This window comes from Watersipora subatra, chromosome 6 (assembly GCF_963576615.1).
Source record: "Watersipora subatra chromosome 6, tzWatSuba1.1, whole genome shotgun sequence".
Taxonomy (NCBI): Eukaryota; Metazoa; Bryozoa; class Gymnolaemata; order Cheilostomatida; family Watersiporidae; genus Watersipora; species Watersipora subatra.
The window spans coordinates 44,756,736-44,779,136 of NC_088713.1; the positions used below are offsets into that span (position 1 = coordinate 44,756,736).

The 22,401-nt window shown below is 34.3% G+C and overlaps 1 protein-coding gene across 2 annotated transcripts in view; it reads left to right on the forward strand.

Moving 5' to 3' along the window:
* Window positions 1-3,644: 3,644 nt before the first annotated feature.
* The window catches only part of LOC137398635 (uncharacterized), a 49,557-nt gene continuing 30,800 nt past the window's right edge, over window positions 3,645-22,401 (forward strand). For both annotated transcript variants that reach the window (XR_010978982.1, XM_068084813.1), the window contains exons 1-7: window positions 3,645-3,690; window positions 9,670-9,852; window positions 11,091-11,265; window positions 14,129-14,306; window positions 16,303-16,505; window positions 19,730-20,006; window positions 21,683-22,372. Coding sequence is in view for 1 of the 2 variants with exons in the window: in XM_068084813.1 (XP_067940914.1) it covers window positions 9,698-9,852; window positions 11,091-11,265; window positions 14,129-14,306; window positions 16,303-16,505; window positions 19,730-20,006; window positions 21,683-22,372 (1,678 nt within the window). In the remaining variant the exon portion in view is untranslated. The remainder of the gene's footprint in view (window positions 3,691-9,669; window positions 9,853-11,090; window positions 11,266-14,128; window positions 14,307-16,302; window positions 16,506-19,729; window positions 20,007-21,682; window positions 22,373-22,401) is intronic.

The window sequence follows — 22,401 nt, forward strand, 5'->3', positions numbered from 1 at the left end:
TTATTTTCAGCTACTGAACAAAAATGATTGTTGACATTTTAAATGCAAAGAATTTAAATTGTTGGCAAGGTTTTGAAAAGGAATTGACATGCATTTCAAGTCTACCGTAAAACTTTAAACTGAACGCCATGACGATCTATTTTTCAATCGCTCTCTATAGTGGTAGTCAAATAGAGATGGCATTCATTCAGAAGTTTTACGGTATAAATGATTATAGGTAAAGCAATAATATTTTTAAATAAGATATTGTTCACATTTTTCCAAAAGAAAACAACTCCTATTCTGTGACCTGTCTTGCTTATTATGTATAGAGTAGAATAGACTGATTGATCAGCACAGCTAAATGCATGGATTTTGGCTCTTATTAGATGTAACTGCTTGTAGTTTTGTAACAGTATTTTTTATGCAAAAGCAGTGTCTTTTATAGCTCTTAAAATTTTTGGTTGTTTCATCTGAATAAAAAGTTTTCTGCAATAAAGCTATTTTACATTTCATGTGTTTTATAACTTAAAATGGCATACTGGTAATATCGCTTTACTTAGGAGAATGATTTTTTTTCAGAACATAACTCTGCAACGTCGGAGGTATGATGGGAGCAAGTTTATTCCGCTGAACAGTGTTACAAAGTATAAGAGGATAAAATTAAATGAAAAGCCAAATACAAGAATAGACAACTCTACATGTGAGATAACACTACTGTGTTTCCAATTATTTTTAACATTTCAATTTATTTGCACTTTCACTCAGTTTTTGTTTGTTTTCCTTGCATCACTTGCATAACATAACTAGAGGGTTTTAACAAAATGGTTCAAAAATTCCCAATTTTTTTGTAATTTTATCAGCAATGCTTTTTTACTCTTTGTATCTGCTGGCAATCATGCTACACATTTAATAGTTTTAAATACACCAGAAGTTTGATAAAAATGCTGGTTTGAATGCAAAACAAAATGAACCATAAGTTTTAAAATACAGATTACATATGGACTATGTTACCAAACTTTTAAAATCCCTTTAAAAGTTTTAAAATCCTTTTAAAAACTTTCAAAAAAGTTTTTAAAAACTTTCTTAAAAGTCTTTTTGCAAAAAAAACATTCAAAAATCTTTTATTAGAAATGTTTTAGAAAAAAAATTAAAAAAACAATATTAGAAATTACTTTGGACTTGGACTCATATTTATCCTCAAATTCTTTTAGATAAACCTGAAAATTTGACATAGATACTTTAATAACCAGTTTTTCCAAAAGGTAAACTGTTTCCTGTTAGTGCTACTCTGCGCTATTACCAATAATTTTATTATACTTGTTCAAAATATTTTTTTGGCAACTAAACTACACATATGCAGGAGCCAGAATTAACTGTTTGACGAGAGAACCTATATACAGTGCAACCTCAGGATACGATTTTAATCCGTTCCAGGGTTTGCATCGTATGGTGAAACAATCGTATGTAGGGGTGTAGAAACCATAGCACTTATATAATGCAAACAAGCCCTGGTAAAAATCGTCAAAATTTTATATAAATGCTGTACATATTAAAAATTAGTAACAAAATAGTATGTTAACCTTAGTAACTATAGTTACCTGCAGGAACTTTATTGTATATAGTGGTTATGATCTGCAATAAAATGTAGCATTATAATGTACCGTAGGGAGTTCTTACCTTTAAGAAAGATGTACATGTACTATACTATAAGTATAACGTTAACTTTGAATTCACCTCAAATAAGTTTAGCTTACTAAACACACATTACTTGAAGATAAGCTTTAGTGTGTATTTTCAACTATTTTACTGAATTTCAACTTTTTAGCACTAAAATTTTATCATTTATTAGTTTCAGTCTTCGTTTTTACTATAAATTTTAGCGGGCCTGTTTAAAACCTTTTTCTATCTAATTTGGCCAGAAAGCCCGAATGATGCTGTTTTTGTAATGAAGTAGATTTGTGTTAAAAAGTTAAGAGAAGTTGTCAGATCTTCTGTCAGAAGCGATTGCAACTCAAACTTTGCTACTAGTTTTAGAGGGAAAGTATTATTGTTATACACACGAAAATTGATGAACTGGGAGAACTCAATCATCGCATCTCTTTCAGGTGTTGTGAAAATCTTTTCGGCAAACAGCATTTTGGCGTTTTTGTTATTTTTCTGTACGTAATAAGCATACCGACTGCAAAATTTGACTTCATATGATGAAAAAAGCTTCGCATGGTTAGATGAAAAAACCGTATATCGTAATCGTATCCCTGATACGATTGGGAGCTGAGGGTGCACTGTACAGTTCTCAAACTTTGTCATCTGTCTAGTTATAGTGATTAGTGTCTAGGAATAAAAAATTGACACCCAGATAATTCGATCTCAGAATGTCCCAGAAGGCAGACCAGCGATCTAATCCCCTACACCATGATAGCCAAGCTGTCACCTGTTACCACATTCATTATTTCAGTTCAAATAACTACCTTTGAGGATCTTAGGGTCGGTAACTATTGACAGCACTATTGACAGTTATGCATAAGGAAAATTATTATCAAGCCATCTGCAAACTTGGTAATTGTTTTAGGAAAGGCAAGCTTACCATTACTGTCTTACCAAGTAAGTTACTCAAATTCATTTGGTAATTGTTTTACTAATGGTGCAACCCCGGGCATTCAGTTAGTATTTGCTTATATCACTTCCAACGCATATACAGCTAGCTACCTCTGTCTAGAGCTTTATGTCAACATATTATACTTTACATACACAAACTTAAAAATAACTTACACAAAATTTTAATAGATTTTATCAGAAATATCAGTATTTTTCTATCATTTTTGATTATTTTTTATGTTTGAGATGATCTGGCTGCCAGGATGTTTAAAGATTAAAATCAACAAAACTTTATGTGAAAACGATTAAATCAGTTAAAAAACTCGTATTTAAGTGAAAGTTTGATTATGACATCTATGGTTGCACATCCGTAAACAGCCAGCAGTATAACGCAATAGACGATACCAACTATCACATTAATAACAACTAGTGACATCATTTGTCACGTGTTTTTCCCCTGAGCGTTTCAACTGTGATTAGGTTTTGTCGATTTTAATCTTGAAACATCCTGGCCGTCAGATCACCTCAAGTATCAACAGCAATCCAAAATTATCACAAGTATCCAAAATGATAGAAAAACTGCTTATTTTTTCTGATAAAGTCTCCTAAAATTTTGTGCAAGTTCATCTTTAAGGCTAAGTCTTCTACGGCAAATACTTTAAACCGTGAAATCACATCTGCACTCCGTATGATGCGCAGATTTTGTTTCTTGCAAATTGATATTTCGCTAAAATCACGTTCTCCTACAAGTAAAAAAAGTGAAAGCTAATATCATCATATTTACACTATCAGTTAGTAAAGTTCATATTGCACTGGTCCTGTGTTCTACACAACCGTAAAGCTAGCAGCAATGATATTCTCATAGCCACCATTTGCTACTGGGTTAGACTTCACCCTGTACATCACTGAGGACGCTTCATTGTTGCGCAAGCTTATTGACTGCAGCTCGTTAATCACACGGGGAATTCCCGACTACAGTGGGAGTTTCCTCGTCCTCTGATTGGCTTGCTATGAGTCATCAAGAGAGGACTGCCAAACGTTGGTCTGTATTATATATTACTTGTTGGCAGGAAACTAGACTGCGTAGATTGACAGAGGATATAGATATAGAAAGTAAGTACTACATGCACACTTACCACTAATGCGGTCGTTGCTAGTAATGGTTGTGTTTAGTAAGTTATGGTAAACAAGTTTGAATGAGCCATTCGACAGTCACAAAAAGACAAGTTGGTTTGAAGGAGGTAATTAGTACATGAAATCGAAACAAAGGTTGATTACTTTGATTTGATCTCCGGTGATTACTTCATCTAGTTTAGTTTCCATCATATGTTTGGCAGCGGCAGCAATTCAAGATCAACGCTCTTACTGCCACCATCAAAGATGCTTTTGGTAGAAATCATCATAGCACATCAACACTTCTCACAGCACTAGTCTTACATGTAAACTAGTGCTACAAAATGTTTTACATTGAGATTTTTATTGGCTTTTCATTTCACGTGATAACATCACATGTTAAAACAATAACCACGTCGAGTTGGGTACGTCATCAAACTAAAGGAATTCCAACCTACAGCCGTTTTTTCAACTCTTCGTTTTTAGCTTTTAAGAGCTTGTAATCACATTTCCACATATTTGGCACCTACAACACAACAGAGTAGGACATGGTGAATCTTTTGATACCAAATAACTGTAATAGGAATTTTGTTGCAAGTCAACCTTTAACCAGACCTGCCAACCCAAAAGTGGGGCAATGCGTGAGATTTGGTTTTGAGGCAATTGATGTATCAATGATAGTATATATAAAGTTGTAGAAATTGGGGCAAAAATCTCACGCGTTTTTAACACATTTTCATTTTTTCTTTGGGGTGATTGCGTTAGTCTCACGCCCAATGCGTGATAGTTGGCAGGTATGCCTTTAACCTTTTGAACCTTGGCCGTGTGTGTCAATGTGTCTGTAATCTTGAGCAATTTGTCCGAGAAGTTTTTCAACTTTTATTAAATATAATCTAAAGGTGCCCATATTACAATAATATTTGATAAAACCCTAGTAAAAATGCCCAGCAACACAGCAAATGTTACTAAACAGAAAAAAGTGTTTCACAGTCATTTTGGCGTGAACCATCAAATTTATACAATTTTAAAAGCTTGTAAAAATCTTTACCATAGCATCATATTCATTGAGCAAACGTTTATCGTCACATTGTGACTCAAAATAAACTGGAAAATTACAGTTAGTATTATATAATTCTTCATTTGTATCACAATCATCTTAATCTACCAACAAATGAGTCGTATCGATTTTTTTCACGTTATCGTTCCGATACAATTTGCTATTATAACAAGAAGAATAGATGAAGATATTTGAAAACAATTAAAAATCAGACGATAATTGTTGGTCTAATGACCTGTGCAAGAATTAATTTGATCGGTTTACTCCATTACTGAAAAACATCATTTGTTGGAGTTTCTGACATACCTCACAAACACGCGTAATACTGGCCGTTAGTGTTCCAAGGATTAAGCTTCCAACAAAGTAGTTAAAGACAAGACGTAAAGTATCAATTAACCAAAATCAATTAGATTATTGTTGCTGAGCTTTACACAGGCTTGTCAAGTTGATCAATAACATCGCGTACTCACATACTTGTCAGTTCTTGACAAATGCCAGTGTCTCCACTGTGTGTACCAGTCTAGCCATAATTAATCACTCAACTGCGGTAGATGAAGGTGGGATTTCCCTTATTACTCTAGTAATGAGAATTCAAAGAGCAGCTATGGCCTGATGTTCTAGAATGTTCTAGAACATCTGACATGCAAACGAGTCATAGCTGAACATCTGGCAAAGACCACCAGTGGTGACAGGACTGGCATTCAGCATTAACCCTTTGAACCCTAATGCCAGTATTTCGGCATTGCATAGGGTCTGTCAGAAACCCTAACAGCTGGAATAATATCTTTGTTTACTTCCTTGGTTATAATAACAGTTTTTATTTCCAATATATTGGAAAAAACCAATACGACTCATTTTTTGGTAGGTCATGGATGGTTGGGATGCAAATGAAGAATTATATGATACTAACTATAATTTTCAAGATTATTTCAAGTCATGAAACGAAGATCAATGTGTGCTCAATGGATATGATGCTACTGTAAATATTTTTACGAGTAAAATCGTACAAATTTTTATGGTTGACGCCCAAATAGTTGTGAAACACTTTTTTTCTGTTTGGTGACATTTGCTGTGTGTTGCCGGACTTTTTTTACTTGTGTTTTACCAATTATCATTGTATTATCAACATATTTAGATATATTTAACAAAGGCTAAAAATTTGGGATTGTTGAACAAATTGCCCACAGTTACTAACGCACATTGACAAGGAAGACTAGGGTTCAAAGGGTTAATCCCTTTCACGACTGAGCGCACACGGCTGAGAATAGCCTGTCTTGACAGACTGTTGTTTTTGCGAGTTGTTCCCCCGTCGATGGGGTGAGCAACACAACAGCTTGTCACAAAACGTACTGCACCTGATGCATCAGCTGCACTGAAAGGGAGTTGTTCTCTTTCGTCTATGCGGCTTGGCTGCGATGTTATGGTAATCATAACGAATTTAGCCCAAAAATTTATGTAGAAAGAATAAAATTACAACGTTTAACCAGTGACCAGTCTCTGCGGCTAACTTTAGTAGAACTTGAGAACTTATGCAACAACAGCGATTAAACATGTCGTTATTTGTGCGCTCGGTCAGTTTTATTTCTATTTATGTATCAGTCAGTTTTATTTGTTTTTATGGATTTTATTTTCAATTATTTTATTCTTAAATTTTACTAACGTTTACAACAAAGACTGGTCTTTAGTTAAACGTTGTATTCTTATTTTTTTCTACATAGATTTTTGCGCGAAATCCATCGTTATGATTACCAATGGAGCGACCGCCATAACATCTCAGCTAAGCCGCATAGACGGAAGAGAACAACTCCCTTTCAGTGCAGCTGATGCATCAGGTACAGTACGTTTTGTGACAAGCTGTTGTGTTGCTCGCCCGATCGACGGGGTAACAACACAGCAAAAACAACAGATTGTCAAGACAGGCTAGGCTGAGAAGGGAAGCAAGTGTTTACACAAGCCAAAAACAAGGATGCTCTTAAAAACATGCGCAGCCACTGTTTACAGTAATCTACGCAGTCATACATCATTTTCGAGGAATTGTTCTCACTAGGTGGGAGAAGAACAGCAACACTGACAGTTGTATGTAGGCCAAAGATCACACCATACCTTGTGACTTCAGAAACCTTTGTTACAAAAATCAGCCTGAAAGCTGAAGTGCAAAATTTATGATAGAGCAGTTTCAGTCACACCCAATTTGTTTTGAACTGATCAATCATCTAGAAAGTTAAACATAAAACCTCACAAGAAACATCTGAAATAATGTTACTATTCTTTGTTTTTTTTGACGTCATCAAGTCGTTTGCGCATGCACTCATTCACAAAAAAGCCACCATATTTGTAGAAAACGATCGTTTTTCTTTTATTTACTAGTACTTTTTGGTGTTGTTTTGATACTGTAATAAGAAAATTACAAACAAAAGCATCGTTTTCTAAAATTCATTGCCGAAGCTCCGTATTTTTAACGATAAAATTGTCTATAAAGATGACCGACAATGATAAAATGACGTCACGAAAAAATGAAGGATTCTTTGTTTGATTCCAGCCTGTGTAGGTGCTATTTACGTATTTTGGTTAAATCAGAAAGGCCACACAATGCTATTGACTTCAGACAGTACAAGCTGTCACAAGCTTTTGGCTTTTCATGTACAGTGGATCCTTAACAAACAAACTTAATTCGCTCTATTATACCACTATCGAATATCGAAAGAATTGTATGTCAAAGCATTTTTTCTCATTTAAAATAATATAATCTGTAATATTCTGTTCAAGAGTAATGAAACCACAACAAAACACAATTAAATTACGTATAATATACAGAAGACTATAATACAATTTTAATTCATTCCAGTGTTGGCGTCATAAGACGAAAATTTCGGAACCTGCATGGCAGTGATTAAACAAGGTCTGTTTCGACCTATTTTTAGAAGTTTTTAAAGAATGTAACGACAACGAACTACCCAACGAGGTGTTAATACTTCTGACAAACAAACAGACTGAAGGCCATCTGTCGGTCACATTTACAAAAACATTAATTCATCGAAAATCACATCTCAAATACTTTGTTGTATATCAAAGCACATATTTTTGCAAATGTTCTGTTGTATTTCAAAGCATTCATATATCAAAGCATTCGTATGACGAGGTTCCACTGTACTGACAATATTGCATGACAAATTGACCCTCTGATGATAACGTTATCTCTTTATGTATGAAATCTCAAGTGTTATCTTACATAAAATGCTAGCAACGAATGAAATCACAAATACGAAGGCTCATCACCGAGTCAGCCAGTACTCTTTGAACTGCTGATGTAATTCATGTCTCATGACATGTATGCAGTATAACTCTATTGATTTCTATAGACTATGATAAACTATCACTAGCTATCCTGTCAATAGATTTATTTATGTACATTCAGTGAGTACAAATAGAGTACTTTTAAGTGCAGGTTCATCTGAGATCTTTTTTGATCAAGATGTTAGTGAGTACATCTATTACTTAGTTTATTTCATTAGAGTTACTCAGTAATCACGTGAATGTATTTAAATTGTCTAAAAAGTTAAACAATATCATTTCTTGTATATTGGTTGTGAAAAAACACATGAGGTCATCTGCAACTTGGTTTCCATATAATTACTCAGTAATTACTTGAAGGTATTTGAACTTTCAAAAAAATTAGGGAACACCTCTTTCCTAGTGAATTTTTTTGTATGATTTCTGGCTCACCTTCACTTGCCACCTCCAATTGACCAATATCTATCACTGGGGCAGCATTGGATCGTAGTTTATTACAAATTCTAAAGTATATTTTCAGTCAAATTTTTGGACCTTTGCTATATTGAAATTAATTTCATACTAACAAGAGGTAACATTTTCCCAAAGAAATATTTCATAACCTGAAATTTATGCATGCAGGGTTTTTGCAAGATCAAGTGCTACAGTACGCCTATATATGAATATGGCATAGCAAAACTGCATCAAATAATTTGGCTCTCCAGTGCACTTTATTCGGTGTGTAAACCTTTCTTTACCAACTATGGTTATACATGCCAGAAATTTTAGATACGAGAAGAATTCCAAACATATTTTCGCCTTGAGATACAAGAAAAATTAGAGATGTGAGCATACGAAACTGTTCTTGATGAGGTCATTAGATGGCCCACTATTTAAAAGGCTGCTCGCAAGACAAGCATCACTCGGTCGTTCTCACAAAGTGTGTTAAAAGGGCTAGCTAAAAGAGAAGGTGAAAAAGAGGCAAAAGGAGCCAAATATTAAAAAAAAGACGTAATAAGCTGAAAATAACAACTAAATTAGAATTAAGTTTAGCATAACGCAAGATGAACATATTTTTAGTGTGTTTTAGTAAGAAACATTCAATTAAGTTAAATTTAAAGTCTATGTTACTTAGTGTCACAAATGCCTAGCACATCAAATATGTTGCCATCATGTTTCTCTCTCACAACCCGTTAGCAGGTCTCAAAGCTAAGAGTTCCACATAGTAGTTAGCAGGTCTCAAAGGTGAGAGTCCCACACAGTACTGTACATGATAATGTTACATTTTATTGCTGATCACAACCACTAGATAGGTATTTCTTACTTTGTGAGCTTTGGTGGTGAATTGGAACAATTAATAACATATTTTTCCATTGTACTACCAGGTTTTTGGAAGGTGGGAACGCATTGATTTGTATTAAGTTATTCTATATAAGAAAAATTGATTTGAGATGTGAGAGAATTGACATGAGACCTCAGTCTTTGGACACAATAAGCTCGTATGTCAAAGTATGACTGTATGTAATTTGTATAAACAGCCAAAAAGCCATGGGTAGATTATTATTTGATGAAAGCTCATGAGGAGACAATTTCTAAATTGGCCACTTCAACCTATATATTAATACCTTTTAAATGATACATTTCATTAATAGCTGACTCATCTTGTGACCTTGACCCAAGATGGCTGCAGATGGTCCAAACTGTGGATACTGTATGTTGGAGTTCAAGAACATGGTAGATCCAAGACGTCTGCCGTGTGGTCATATCTTCTGTCTTGGATGCCTTCAGGGTGACTTCTCAGCTGGTGGGGTGAACACCAAATGCAACCAGTGTGGGTAGGTGCATATAGACTAGGTTCCTTTTCAATATGAAGTAAGTGTAAGATAGACTCAGGTCCGACATTACATGATTTGATAGAACAAACAAGCAGAGTTCCTGTTCATTGTCAAGCGCTTGTGAGGAAAGACCAGTTTCCAAAATTCCATATGAAAAGTTCTCATGGGAATAGTCCCAGTTCCATCATACACTGATTTGATAGTACAAATAGATTAAGTTCTTTTTCAATATGAAATGATTTGAATATAGACTAAGTTCTTATTCAATAAGAAACAACTTTGAGTATAGACTCAGCGCCATCATTCACTGATTTGATGATACAGATAGACTAAGTTGCTCTTTACTACGAATGGCAACCAATGTGGATGAGTACAACCAAGTACAATGACATTTTTGGAAAATTTTACTAAATCAATACCACCTGTTAATGATCATGTGATAGATTAACATGTTAAACTGTTTAAACAAGGGACCTGCTTCAATTGTCAAATAGACAAGAATTTCTGTCAAAATCATAACCTTTAACCTTCACCTATGCGCCGGTTCTTACTGAATTTGACTTATAAAAATCATGTGTAATATGTAACTACTAATGTGTTTAGTGTATGAGTTACGAAAACGGTTTTAATTCTGATTACAATTAAAACTCCAACAATTTATTTTATTGTTGTATCTACCGTAAATCCTTATATAAAAACTGCCACTATGTATAAGCCGCACCACAAACTTCTAAACAAAGTTTTGCTGGTATGGCTCATACACGAGGATTTACAGTAATTTATTTTGGTTAAATAAGCATATATGCAAGTAACTTTAAAACATTTCAAATGTTTACATACATTAGAGACAGTAAAGGAGCCAGCAGTCAGCTAAAATGAAGAAAAAGTGGAATGGCTGTCCGACTTCAAGATTTTACTAAATTGTTTATGGAAACTTTAAGAAATTGAAAAATCTCAGCGACTTAATATGATGTTTTTTGTATTCATCGTCTCCTGCAGATTGATCGTCACATTTATAATTTTATTGAAGAATGAATGTTCCACATTAGCACTCAAAATAATATTAATGATGACGTATTTTTGCATCTAAAGTTTGCACTTTTTAAATATGAAATTTGTACCTTTTAAACCTCAAGTTTGTATCTTTTAAACATCAAGTCTCTACTTATCAAACATCAAATTTGTACTTTTCAAGCATCAAGTTTGTACATTTTAAACATCAACTGTGAATCTTACAGGGAATTGCATAGCGGTCTTGCCTTAAATGAACTGCCTACCGCTAAAGAAGGAGAAGAAAACTCTGATACAGGAGAAGGCAAACTCCCACCCATAGCCTGCTCTAAAAACTGTGAGAATAAGGCTATCAGCTTCTGTGAAGACTGCAGTGTTAAGATGTGTGAGGAGCACAAAAAGGTAACATACCGATAAATATTCCAACTTTATGACTAATATTATCAAAACCACTTTGTTTTTTTCTCAGTGCACTAATAATAATTTGTTGGCAATTATTGAGAGAATCTCACAAAAAGCTAACAAACTTTATCAACAAGAAAACTTGTTGATAAAGTTTGTTAGCTTGTTTGTTAAAGTTAATTCATTTAAATTCAACGATTTCTCTAAACAGTTCAGACTTGTTTATCTATATAATGTATATTTCTCAAAGTATGTGTGTATGTGGATCTGTGTGTCATTCCGGCTGTAGCTATTAAAATCTTAATATTGAAATTTTGCATTCTGATGGATTAGAACTCGCAACTGAATACCCCACAAACGCATCTGCAAGTTTCTTATCCAGACGCTCTACCACTGAGCTAGAAGGGCATAGTGATATTATTACGTTATATTACGTATACATTATGCGAGTTCTAATTATTTTAGCTTTGCGCCCACTAGTTACGATACCTCTGCTCAGAAATATTTTGGGATGTAAGTATATGCGTTGCATATACTTACATCCCAAAATATTTCTGAACAGCTTCGGTTTTTTCTGTTAGGGCTAATTTGTTCTGCCCCACGATATCGACTTTAATTTGTCTCAAACTTATATTTTGTGATTTGTGTACGGATTATATACAGCGGAACCTCGGTTCTCATAAACATTAAAATATATCAGCTTGTACATAGCTTTCTCCGCTTTTTAGTGCATATTTTTTTAGAGCTCTATGACAAATCAGAGGTATATTATCGCAGCTTTATAGCGTTCTAGGTTGATATTATACATATAATTGGCCTTGTTTCCTGGCGCTTCAGTGTCGTGGGCACCTGGTCACAAAAGGGTTAAAAGTACATTTATATATACATAAAGCTCATTGTTTGCGTTTTTATGTTAAACCCTGTGTTCATTTATAGCAATTAAACTCTAGTAATGAAAAATCCGCATGGCACTGAACTTGATCTCAGGACAAATTAAAGGCCAGATTAAAAGGCAGCGAATTTAACCATTAGGCCACACAGCATACAATGCGTTTATTGGGCAAATAGTCATTACACTGGTTAATATAATTACGCATAAAGCGCTTGTTAGGGGTTAATAACTAGCACTGTGGATTGTTACAGGCAGCGATTGTTAACCCTTTGGCTGGGGAAACGAAAAAAGAACTCGTTTATCGCTTGTGTGGGGAAACGAAATTTGTGTCGCTTTTGGTAGACGTTTATAAAGCTGTCTCCTAGTAAGGTTAAACAAAGGATATGAACGCTAGTAAATTTTAAATATCATCAACAAGATATTAGTCGATGAAATACAATATGAAACGATTATCTGAGAGGCGTTGCTTTGTGCTAAGAGCTAAAGAAATCGCACCTCTATGGAAAAAGTAGAAGTTGGAAAAACCAGTCAACAACGGCTCGACATTCAAAACAATAAAATAACATTGATTTGTTCCTGCGATCGTTAGTGATATTTTGTCTGATCAGTATAAAAATAATTCATATGATAGAAGTGATGTAAACTTTTAGGAATTCTGAATATACCGAGAAAAGTGATCGCTATGGTAGATCGCATGGCTAGGCTGTTACAGTAGCATTGGACACTACCGAAAGGAATGATTCCAAGCATTTCATGCTGGGACAATTGTACATGGTTGTAGCTTTTTTGTAGTAGTAGATACAATGTATGTATATAAATGTTTATGTACAAAACATTTTGTTCATAGAAATAAATTTAAGATTTGAGCTATGCATGTTCATAAAATACTGATTTTATTGAATTTTCAAAAATAAATTACACAACTTTCAGGTGTTTTTGCGGGGCTTTAACTCAGCCAAAGGGTTAAACAGGCCCAAAACGCAGGTATTGTTTTAGAAAGGATTTTAGTAAAAATCTAGCTGTTCAGGTAAAATATCCAAGCTCATTATGTAATTATTCTATTACCTAATGAATTTGGGTGCATTCATCTAGTTATTTATATAAGTAAAAAGGTGAATAATTCTCAGGTATGATCTTTCATCTTGAGAATCACTCAATGTTTACCGTTGCTTTGTTTTGGCATGCGATGCGTGTAAAGGGTTCTTGACCAGAAAAAAGTGAAACAAGGAAGACAACTAGGTTAATCAGGTCAATTGAACTCCTGTCATGTCATTATTCTTGCGCCAAATACTGATTTGTAGTTCATCAATAATAATTATTTGTCTCATAATATATTATTGTGTAAATTTCTTATTAATAAATTATTGCATCATTAAAAATCTACAGCAATCATAATATAATACCGTACTTTTCGGACTATAAACCGCACCCCTATATAAGCCGCATCTGCATTATTTTCCAAAAAACGATAATAAAACAATACATAGGCCGCACCTTTGCATAGGCCGCAGAACTCAGGGCGCTGCTATTTAACGTGGCAGCAACTTTGCTGTTTAAAATGGAACAGTGCCCAACGGCACTGTTTCATAATCACGGTTAATACAAACAGTGCCGTTAGGCACTGTTTGTATTAACCGACGCTTTTTAAGCTAGTGCCTAACGAAACAGTACTGTTAGGCATTGTTTCGTATTTTCTTTCACAGCTAGAGGCGCACTAACCAGAGGTTCTGATTAGTGCGCCCTAGCAGTAAAAGAAAAAGCCACAGATTAGCCGCACTCTTATATAAGCCACATGGCTCAAATCATCAGAAAAAAGTAGTGGCTAATAGTCCAAAAAGTACGCTATTTATTATTTTATTTGCCATCTTTGACATAGGCATGCTCCCAAAAAAACCAATGATTGGGCGTTTTAATATGAAAAATGAGGAGTTTTTTACTCATGGCAGCACTCTATTATCTGCTAATTTGTAGGCTCATGATAACTTTTTGACTGACCACAAGTATGTACCATTTCTTGAGTATCGGAAATTTCCGGAGAAGTATGACAGGCCAATGTGTAACACCCACAATAAAAAGTTGTCTTTAGCTTGTGAAACGTGTGATGTGGTCGTCTGCGAGGAGTGTGACCTCACTTCTCCGTGTAATCAAGGTGAGTGTCAAACTTTGAATGATGTCATCGCATAGAATTTATTTTGTTCTAGTTTGAATTGTTGTACAAGTATTTCTTTCTTGTATAATTCGTTGTTTATGTTATCTATAGTTTTCACTATTCTATGGGCAAACCAACATTAATGGCACTGGCACAAGAAATTTTTTTAGTTTTTTCGTCTCCCTTGCAGTCAGTCGAGGTGACTAAGACTGTTTATGGTTGTGGCTCATGTATGATAGCAGATCTCTAATCACTTGGATTACAAGCAGTTGTTTGCTCTTAGTTTTTATTGATCAGCCTCCATTTTAAATTCCTCTTAACTACATCTTTCTACAGTGTCTAGGCCTTCCTTTATTTTGCTACCATCACATAGTTGCAAGTGTAATAATTCACCTCAAAGCCAGTCTTGTTCCATTCTGAGTACATGGCTCAACCATCTCAGACTATTTTCAATAAAGATGTCAGCCACGGATGATTGGCATTCCTTGATGATAGGTGTCTCAACTATGATTTTTCTAAAAGTTAGTTCACATCGCCGTACCAGATATGTAAAATCTACATCGCCGTATCTTGGCATTGATGCCACAATACTCTAGTTATCGATCATCGATGATAACAATGTTCACGCTATCCCATACCCATTCCCGTTTACATCAGCAAATACTCTGTGATGTAGTGTTATCATAGTTCTTTTCAATTTTTCGCGAAGAAATCTCGTAATTTTGGCAGGTTTGAATCAAATACTAGTCCGGCAGCGACTATCATAAACGGACATATTATCGTTTAAATGTATCTGTAACTATCGTCAAAATGGTTCAAATTGTACAAACGGTCATTGACGCTTGGCGAAATTTCGGGAAAGTTTGACAGCTGCAAATTTTCTGACGTATCTGCAATGCTTCGTCAAAGCCAATGGTGTACGGTTCACAAAATTGACAAGGAAAGCCGAAAGGAAAACACTTTCATACGACAATATAGTGAGAACCAACCTTTACCATCACATAGTTCCGAGTGTAATATAATAGTTTATATGGAACCCGGTGTTTTTCCATTCTGAGTGCATGGCCTAACCATCTCAGACTGTTTTCAATAAGTATGTCAGTCATTGTTGATAGGCCTGCCTATTTTAAGATTTCTGTGTTTGTGATTTTGTCCTGCCACTCGATGTTTATGATGGCCCTCCAAAAAATTATAAAAATATAGAAAATAATTTTTTATAATTGAATATATAAAAAATTGCACCATAAAAAATTGCAAGCAACAACTTTGTTCGCAAAAATTAATTGCAAAAGCTTCACGTTTTCAGCGGTAAAAGTTGTCTACAAAAATGGCAGACCACAATAGAATGATGTCACGAAAAAACGAAGGATAGGGTTTGTTTATCCACCTCTGCTCTTTCTATTCTAGAACCTTCTGTACATTTGAAAGCTGTGATAAAAGTTCTGCTAAAACCATCTTTCTCCTTGAATATATAAAATGTCTCATAGTTTTATCTGAGTCTCGTGGTGTACCTCTATAGTGTGTTCAGAAGCTCAGAAAGATCTTTATTCATTACCAATGAAATAAGAGGTTTATAGCCTGTTTCTATTTCAAATTTTTGAGTTTTTGAAAATGAAATTTGAACTTCTGGTACCACAAGGTGATGGTAAGTATGTTTTTATTTATGTGAGTATCATCTCCACCAGACTCCTGACATCATCTAGTGTAGATCACTTACTTTATTAGATGTACAGGATATTACATAGGCATTATCTAAACAGAATACAAAACCAGAAAAAATGAAAGGGGAGCAGAAAAGTTGGCTTTTGCGTAAGCGTCTCTAGGTCTAGTCTGGCCATCTCTTTTTCTAGATAGTACCATATCATGGTGTATTTATATCCAGCAGAACCACAGATACATATTTGTTCAATAAAATTTATCAAACTGTCTGATATAGCTAGGCAGTTGTGTTTGTCTGATTGCATCAAATTCAAGTATGTCTACTTTCTTTTTGTAGGAGGACAGCACAAGTTCCGTTCATTGGCTAAATCTATGAAGCAGTTTGCCTCTGACTACAGTAAGCTGATAGCATCAGTCTCAGAGCAGCACTCAACCTTCACTAAAAAACAAAAGGAGACTGAGGCTATATTTGAGGAGCTAGTTGTGAACTACAACTTGGAGGAGAAGCTAGCAGCTGTAGACTCTGTTGCTGAACAGCAGGTAAATGAGATGTTAGTGGCTCAATGCATATATTATCTACCCCTAAATAAAAGTTTACTTCTTATTCAAATTGCAGCTTACATATTTCTCGTTACTGCCGAAGGCTTGATGAAGTATTGACAATCATATACGTTATTGCTAGAGGATGCATCCTGTTAACATCATGTTTAGGTAGTGGTAATATTATGTTGATGTAGTGTTAATGTTATGTTTATGTTAATGTTATGTTTATGTAACGTTAATGTTATGTTTAGGTAATGTTAATATTATGTTTCTGTAAAGTTAATGTTATGTTTATGTAATGTTAATGTTATGTTTATGTAACGTTAATGTTATGTTTATGTAATGTTAATGTAACACTAATGTTATGTTAATGTAACACTAATGTTATGTTCATGTAGCGTTAATGTTATGTTTATGTAACATTAATGTTATTTTTATGTAAGTTTAATGAGCCTGCTTAACATTAGCAAAAATATAATTAGAAAAAAATATTAGTCATAGTAGAAATTCTTTTAATCCTTTCACGACTGATTACAAAATGAGAGTTGTCTTCTACTTTAAATGAAAGAACAACTCTGAATAATCGAATGTGATCGATTGAACTCATCAGGTATAGTGACACAACAGTAGCTTAATAAATGCCTACAAAACGGTTATACGTCTGTACAAGACCTGGAACTTTTTTTGATTACTTTAATTCACTCAAACACTATCATTATAGTCTGTCATAATATTTACTTCATTCTTGTAAGACAGGTCAACATTAACCCTATCACAATTGAGCGCACCAACTCTGAAGATGCTGCAGAAACAACTTTATTTAGCAGCATGATTTGTACCTTGAACATTGCTGCAGTAAAGCAGCTGTATCTCACCTCCAACATTGTCAAGATCGGTCTTGAAAAGGTTTAAGGTTTACTTGCAACAAAATTCACACTACAGTTATTTGGCATCAAAAGATTCACCATGTCTTACTCTGCTGTGTTGTAGGTGCGAAATATGTGCAAATGTGATTACAAGCTCTTAAAAGCTAAAAGACGAACAGTTAATCGCCGCCATCACGAAACCGCCGTAGTGCGGAGTTCGTTTCCAAAATGGCTCAAATGGAATGTAGTTAAACAAGATGGCTTCTGTTTACACTTGTGTAATGTAAAAATGAACTTTCGCATGCGAAATTTGTGAAATGAAATTTCACATCTTAAATTTCACATTTCATTTCACATCTTCTTCCACATTTTCACATTTCACATTTTTCCCATTTCAGCCTTTCAGTCTCAACCTTCTAATCGGTATTATATAAGTTCGGAAACATATATTTAAGAAATATTTGAGTAAAATCTTTGTTCTTTTGATGACGGAAAATTTTGAAAGTTGCATATAAATTTGCTAAAACAGTCAGGTTTCCAGACCACCTTTTATCTGTTAACCCTTTGACTGCCGTATTACTCGTTGCGCCAAGTGCTTTTTTCACTAAAAAACACTGCATTTTGTTTTAGCTCTTGCTCTGCTATTACTTGATATATCTAGCTCAAATTTGACAATATATCATTAGAACCACTTCAACAAAAGATTTTGATTGATAGTACCAGTCTTGGGTAACCTTATAGCAAACCAGATGATGCCGAATACAAAAAAAATTGTCTTTTCAAATAAATATACAATTTGCTGGGCTATAGTTCATGTTGCATTAATGCTAGTCATTTTATTTTACTGTTAGAAATGTTCAGATAACGTTTTAAGCAGTTTAAAAAAGCTAGAATAAATTAATTTAGCATTATATAACATAATATTATTACAAAACAAACTGTAAGTGGATCTCTAAAAATGTATGATTTACTAGCAAATAAATTTTTATCTTTCAAAATATTATTATCAATAGCAGAAATGAACGGTTTCCTAACATTGACTTTTGCAAAATATCGTTTTTTCTATTGAATAGAAAGCAATTACCAAGCAGTATAGCGTTTTGTTTTATTGCTTTATAAATGTATAGATGTTTATTATGTGTTAGAACTGGGTTAGTAAAGCTGTCACAAAGTTTTGAAAGTGTTCATAAATATTTGAAAAGCATTTGCATCATCGCAATTAAATGGGTGCTATTTTGCCGTTATCCATTTCTTTTACCACTACTAATTAAATATTCCTTCTCACTGTTTAAAACTGCTTTATCGGCAGTATAAATATATTTCTACTGTAAATTTACCTTATATAAACAAGTATATAAGGTTTGTAGATATGTTGTAGTCATATTTTGCTTATTCATCAGTCGTTAGGTTTTATCAATTTTAAGCATTTTCAAATTCGCAGAAATGTGAAATTGGCATCCAAAGAGTCAAAGGAGGTGCTTTTACAGGTTTTTTTGTGGACCACCCTTTGTCTAGATTGGTTCATCTCAAACGGCTTTCTGATAATCTTTTTGCCTTCTTTTATTATCTACTTCTGTCAATATCAAAATGAATTACTTTGTAAAAGTTTGACAGTAGTACCAAACAATCAAAAGTTTCAATAAAGTGACGTAGAAGTTTTAGTTGTGCAATCAATACAGAAATTATCCGTACACAAGTGTGTACTGGTATATTTTACCACATTTTACTGCTATTCACACATTACTGGTATATTTTACATGGTAGTTTTTAGTTAAAAGGTCTGTACTTTCTAAAGAAATAAATATAATAAATTGACTTGATTTTGTTACTTTTTTCGCAAAAGTTTCCCAAAAATCTACATGAGTGCTATTCTTAAAACAGCAGACAACCATAGAACATTAATCTACAGTGTTTTTGTTTGTTCCATACAGTGACTATATCAGGGCATCAAACTATACATGTACAAGTGTAACAACACGCCTACTCAATTCAATAATAAAACTGGACTTTTGAGGTATCATTTTTTTATAAAAAACATAATAAGCAGTCAAATATTTTTACTAAAATCAGCTCAGGTTTCGTCAAAATAACAAACACCATCTGTTATGCCCGATTGCTACAGATGCTTGTAACACAAACAAATGGTTTTCAAGTTATGACCAAAATAACGAACGCCGTAATGTGATCATCTTATTACAGAAGTGTAATTCTTAACTCAATGATGCAACATTGATCAATAATAGAAACAGGACTTATGATTTATCATTTTATCATGAAAGTATAGGAAGTAGTCAAACTTCTTGATTAACACTGTTAGGGTTTAATCGAAATATCAATCATGTGCGATTGTTACAGATTGCGGAAATCAGACGTCGTGCCGAGGTTAAAAAGAAGGAAATAAGAGAGTTTCCTGTGAAGATGGACACAGAAGTGACGGCATACAGTGAAGGTCTTGTCAAAAAAGAACAACAACTAGATGACCTTGAGAAGACATTGAGCAAGAATTTGCGAGAGCTGCATATCGTTGAGAACATCAGACGGAATAAAGGGTATCGGAAAAGCATTTCCTCAACTCAGGCTTTGGAGACGGGCAACTGTGGCATTCTTCGTAAAATGGTGGTTGCGCCGATGGGTGAGTGAAATATGAGATTATTTGCTTTGGGTTACTTGTTTTTATACCTAACTAGCTGAATATCCGGCGATGTACAGGTTATAAAAAATTATCCAATGAACTTAAGTGAGTAACCTCGTAAGCTAGTAGTCTAAATCTCTACTAAAACAATAGCAGTATTTGAAACCAGCTTAATAATTGTTTTGCGTAATGATCCAGCGTGCTAGTTAATAACCCCAAGCGCTTCAAGTGTGAGTATTTTAATCGATGTAATGAATGTCATCACAATCATTCATCATTGATCGTAAGGCAGTCATTTAGATCGCCGGCCTTGAGACATGGAGATTCCGAGATCAAATCCTCTTTGAGGCAGGTTTCTCATTGCTAGATTTTAAGTGCTATAACTGGACACAAGGACGACAGAAAGCAAAAGACAAACATTGAGAAACATATACAGATTAATAATGACTTTACACAAAGTTTTAGTAGATTTTATCAGAAAGTACGGGTATTTTTCTATTGTTTGAGATTGTTTTTGATGTGTGAAGTAATCTGACTGCCAGGATGCTTCAAGTTTTAAATTGAAAAAACTTGATCAAAGTTAAAATGCTCAGATCAAACAACAGTGCAATTATTTGGTTAACAAAATATATTTTCATAATTATATTAAAATATTTTATTATTAAATTATTATTGAACTATGACTAATATAATAGGATCACTGTTTACAGTTACCTTGTGACAAAAATTCCTTGGGATATGAAAACCTATGACATCATTGTATTTTGTACCTTTTATTATATTTTAATTATATTCCCAATTTAAACACCGAATAAAAGAAGCTGTTATAAAAGTTATTATTAGAGCTATTATAAAATTAGACTATTGTCTAAATCTTAAAATTTAAAAAACTTTGAATCATGAAATGTCTATTTTCATTTGCGTTAAATTTAGAAATTCTAAAGGTTAAATTTACAAAGAAATAGGCTGTGTTTCATACTACACAAGATTCAACAATGCGCCTTATTACCCAGTGAAATTTGTATATGGTAATTGACCTTTGGCTATGCTTGTTAACCTCGAATCAAAAGAATCTGTAGTTGTCGTAAAATGATGAAACAAAAGGTGAATACTTGAGATCCTAAAGTTTGATGATTACCGTAAAACCTCTAATTGAACGCCACCTTTATTTGAACACCACCTCCAATTGACCGCCACCCTGAGAGAAAAGCTGAAAAATAGACTGCCACTCTCCAATTGATTGCCACTTTGACTACCTTTGATCTTTATGAGCCCATATTATCAACTGATCAATAGAAAAGTGTCCACAAAAAATCGTAATAATAATGAATCGTGTATATCAATATTAATTATTTGGGAAGAGGAAAAGTGGTATAGTAGCCTAGTGGCGAGAGTGACTGTTTTGAAAATGGAGGGTCAAAGTTTCCTTCCTGTGTGAGGTAACTTTTGGCTAACGCTGTTAGCATGTCTTCGGACAAATGGACTGATGCAAATGACTCTTATTGTAGTAACGATTAGTTCATTAGTTCAAAGGCTCATTTATCATACAGATAATCCCTGATAAATCACAAGATTGTGTGTGTGTGCGTGCGTGCGTGCGTGGATGACCAACATCTTTGATCTAGCTTAAACCTACCTACTATACATGTTTAATTGATCTCATTGATTGTTCACAGGCTTTTCTGATATTGGAGTTCAGTTTAGACCTCTTCTACCATCCAAGCTAGTGAAATTCTTCAATGGGTCTTCATCCAACAGAAAAGCCCAAAGGGTAATGTTTACAGATCCGGGAGATATCCTCCTTTGTTACAACAACCAAGTGGAACTACTGGATGCCCATTGCAAAAAAACCAAGTTTTCTGTCGCGCTGTCTAATGTTGTGTCAGTCTGGCAGCACCATGAATTCATCTACGTTGCTACTTCTGTCAGCAGTTACTTAGAATGTCAGCGCTTCTACATCGACAGTCCATCACAAAAAGGAACACAAATTTTTCGATTTGCAACAGATGTGTGGTATTCAGGTCAGCCAATGGTCATAAGAAAAGGAGAGATCATTGCCATCGATAACTCCAGCTACCATTATCAACTGAGAGTTTATGATTTATCTGGAAAACACCTCCGTAATGTCTCAGTTCCTCGACAGAGTTATGAGATCTGCAGTTTACCTGATGGCTTTGTTCTTCTCAGAGATGAGCAAAACTATGTCAGAAAGTATGATATCAGCTCTTCCTCGGCTGTCGAAGTTTGGAATAGTACAACAACTGCCTCAAGCATCTCAACTGATAGTGTGGGCCTGTGCTATGGAACAAACTATCGGTACCGTGACAACCAATCGATAAGCTTGTACTGGCCAGCTTCAAAATCAGGTAGAGTGAAATAAGTGGAGTACAGTTTA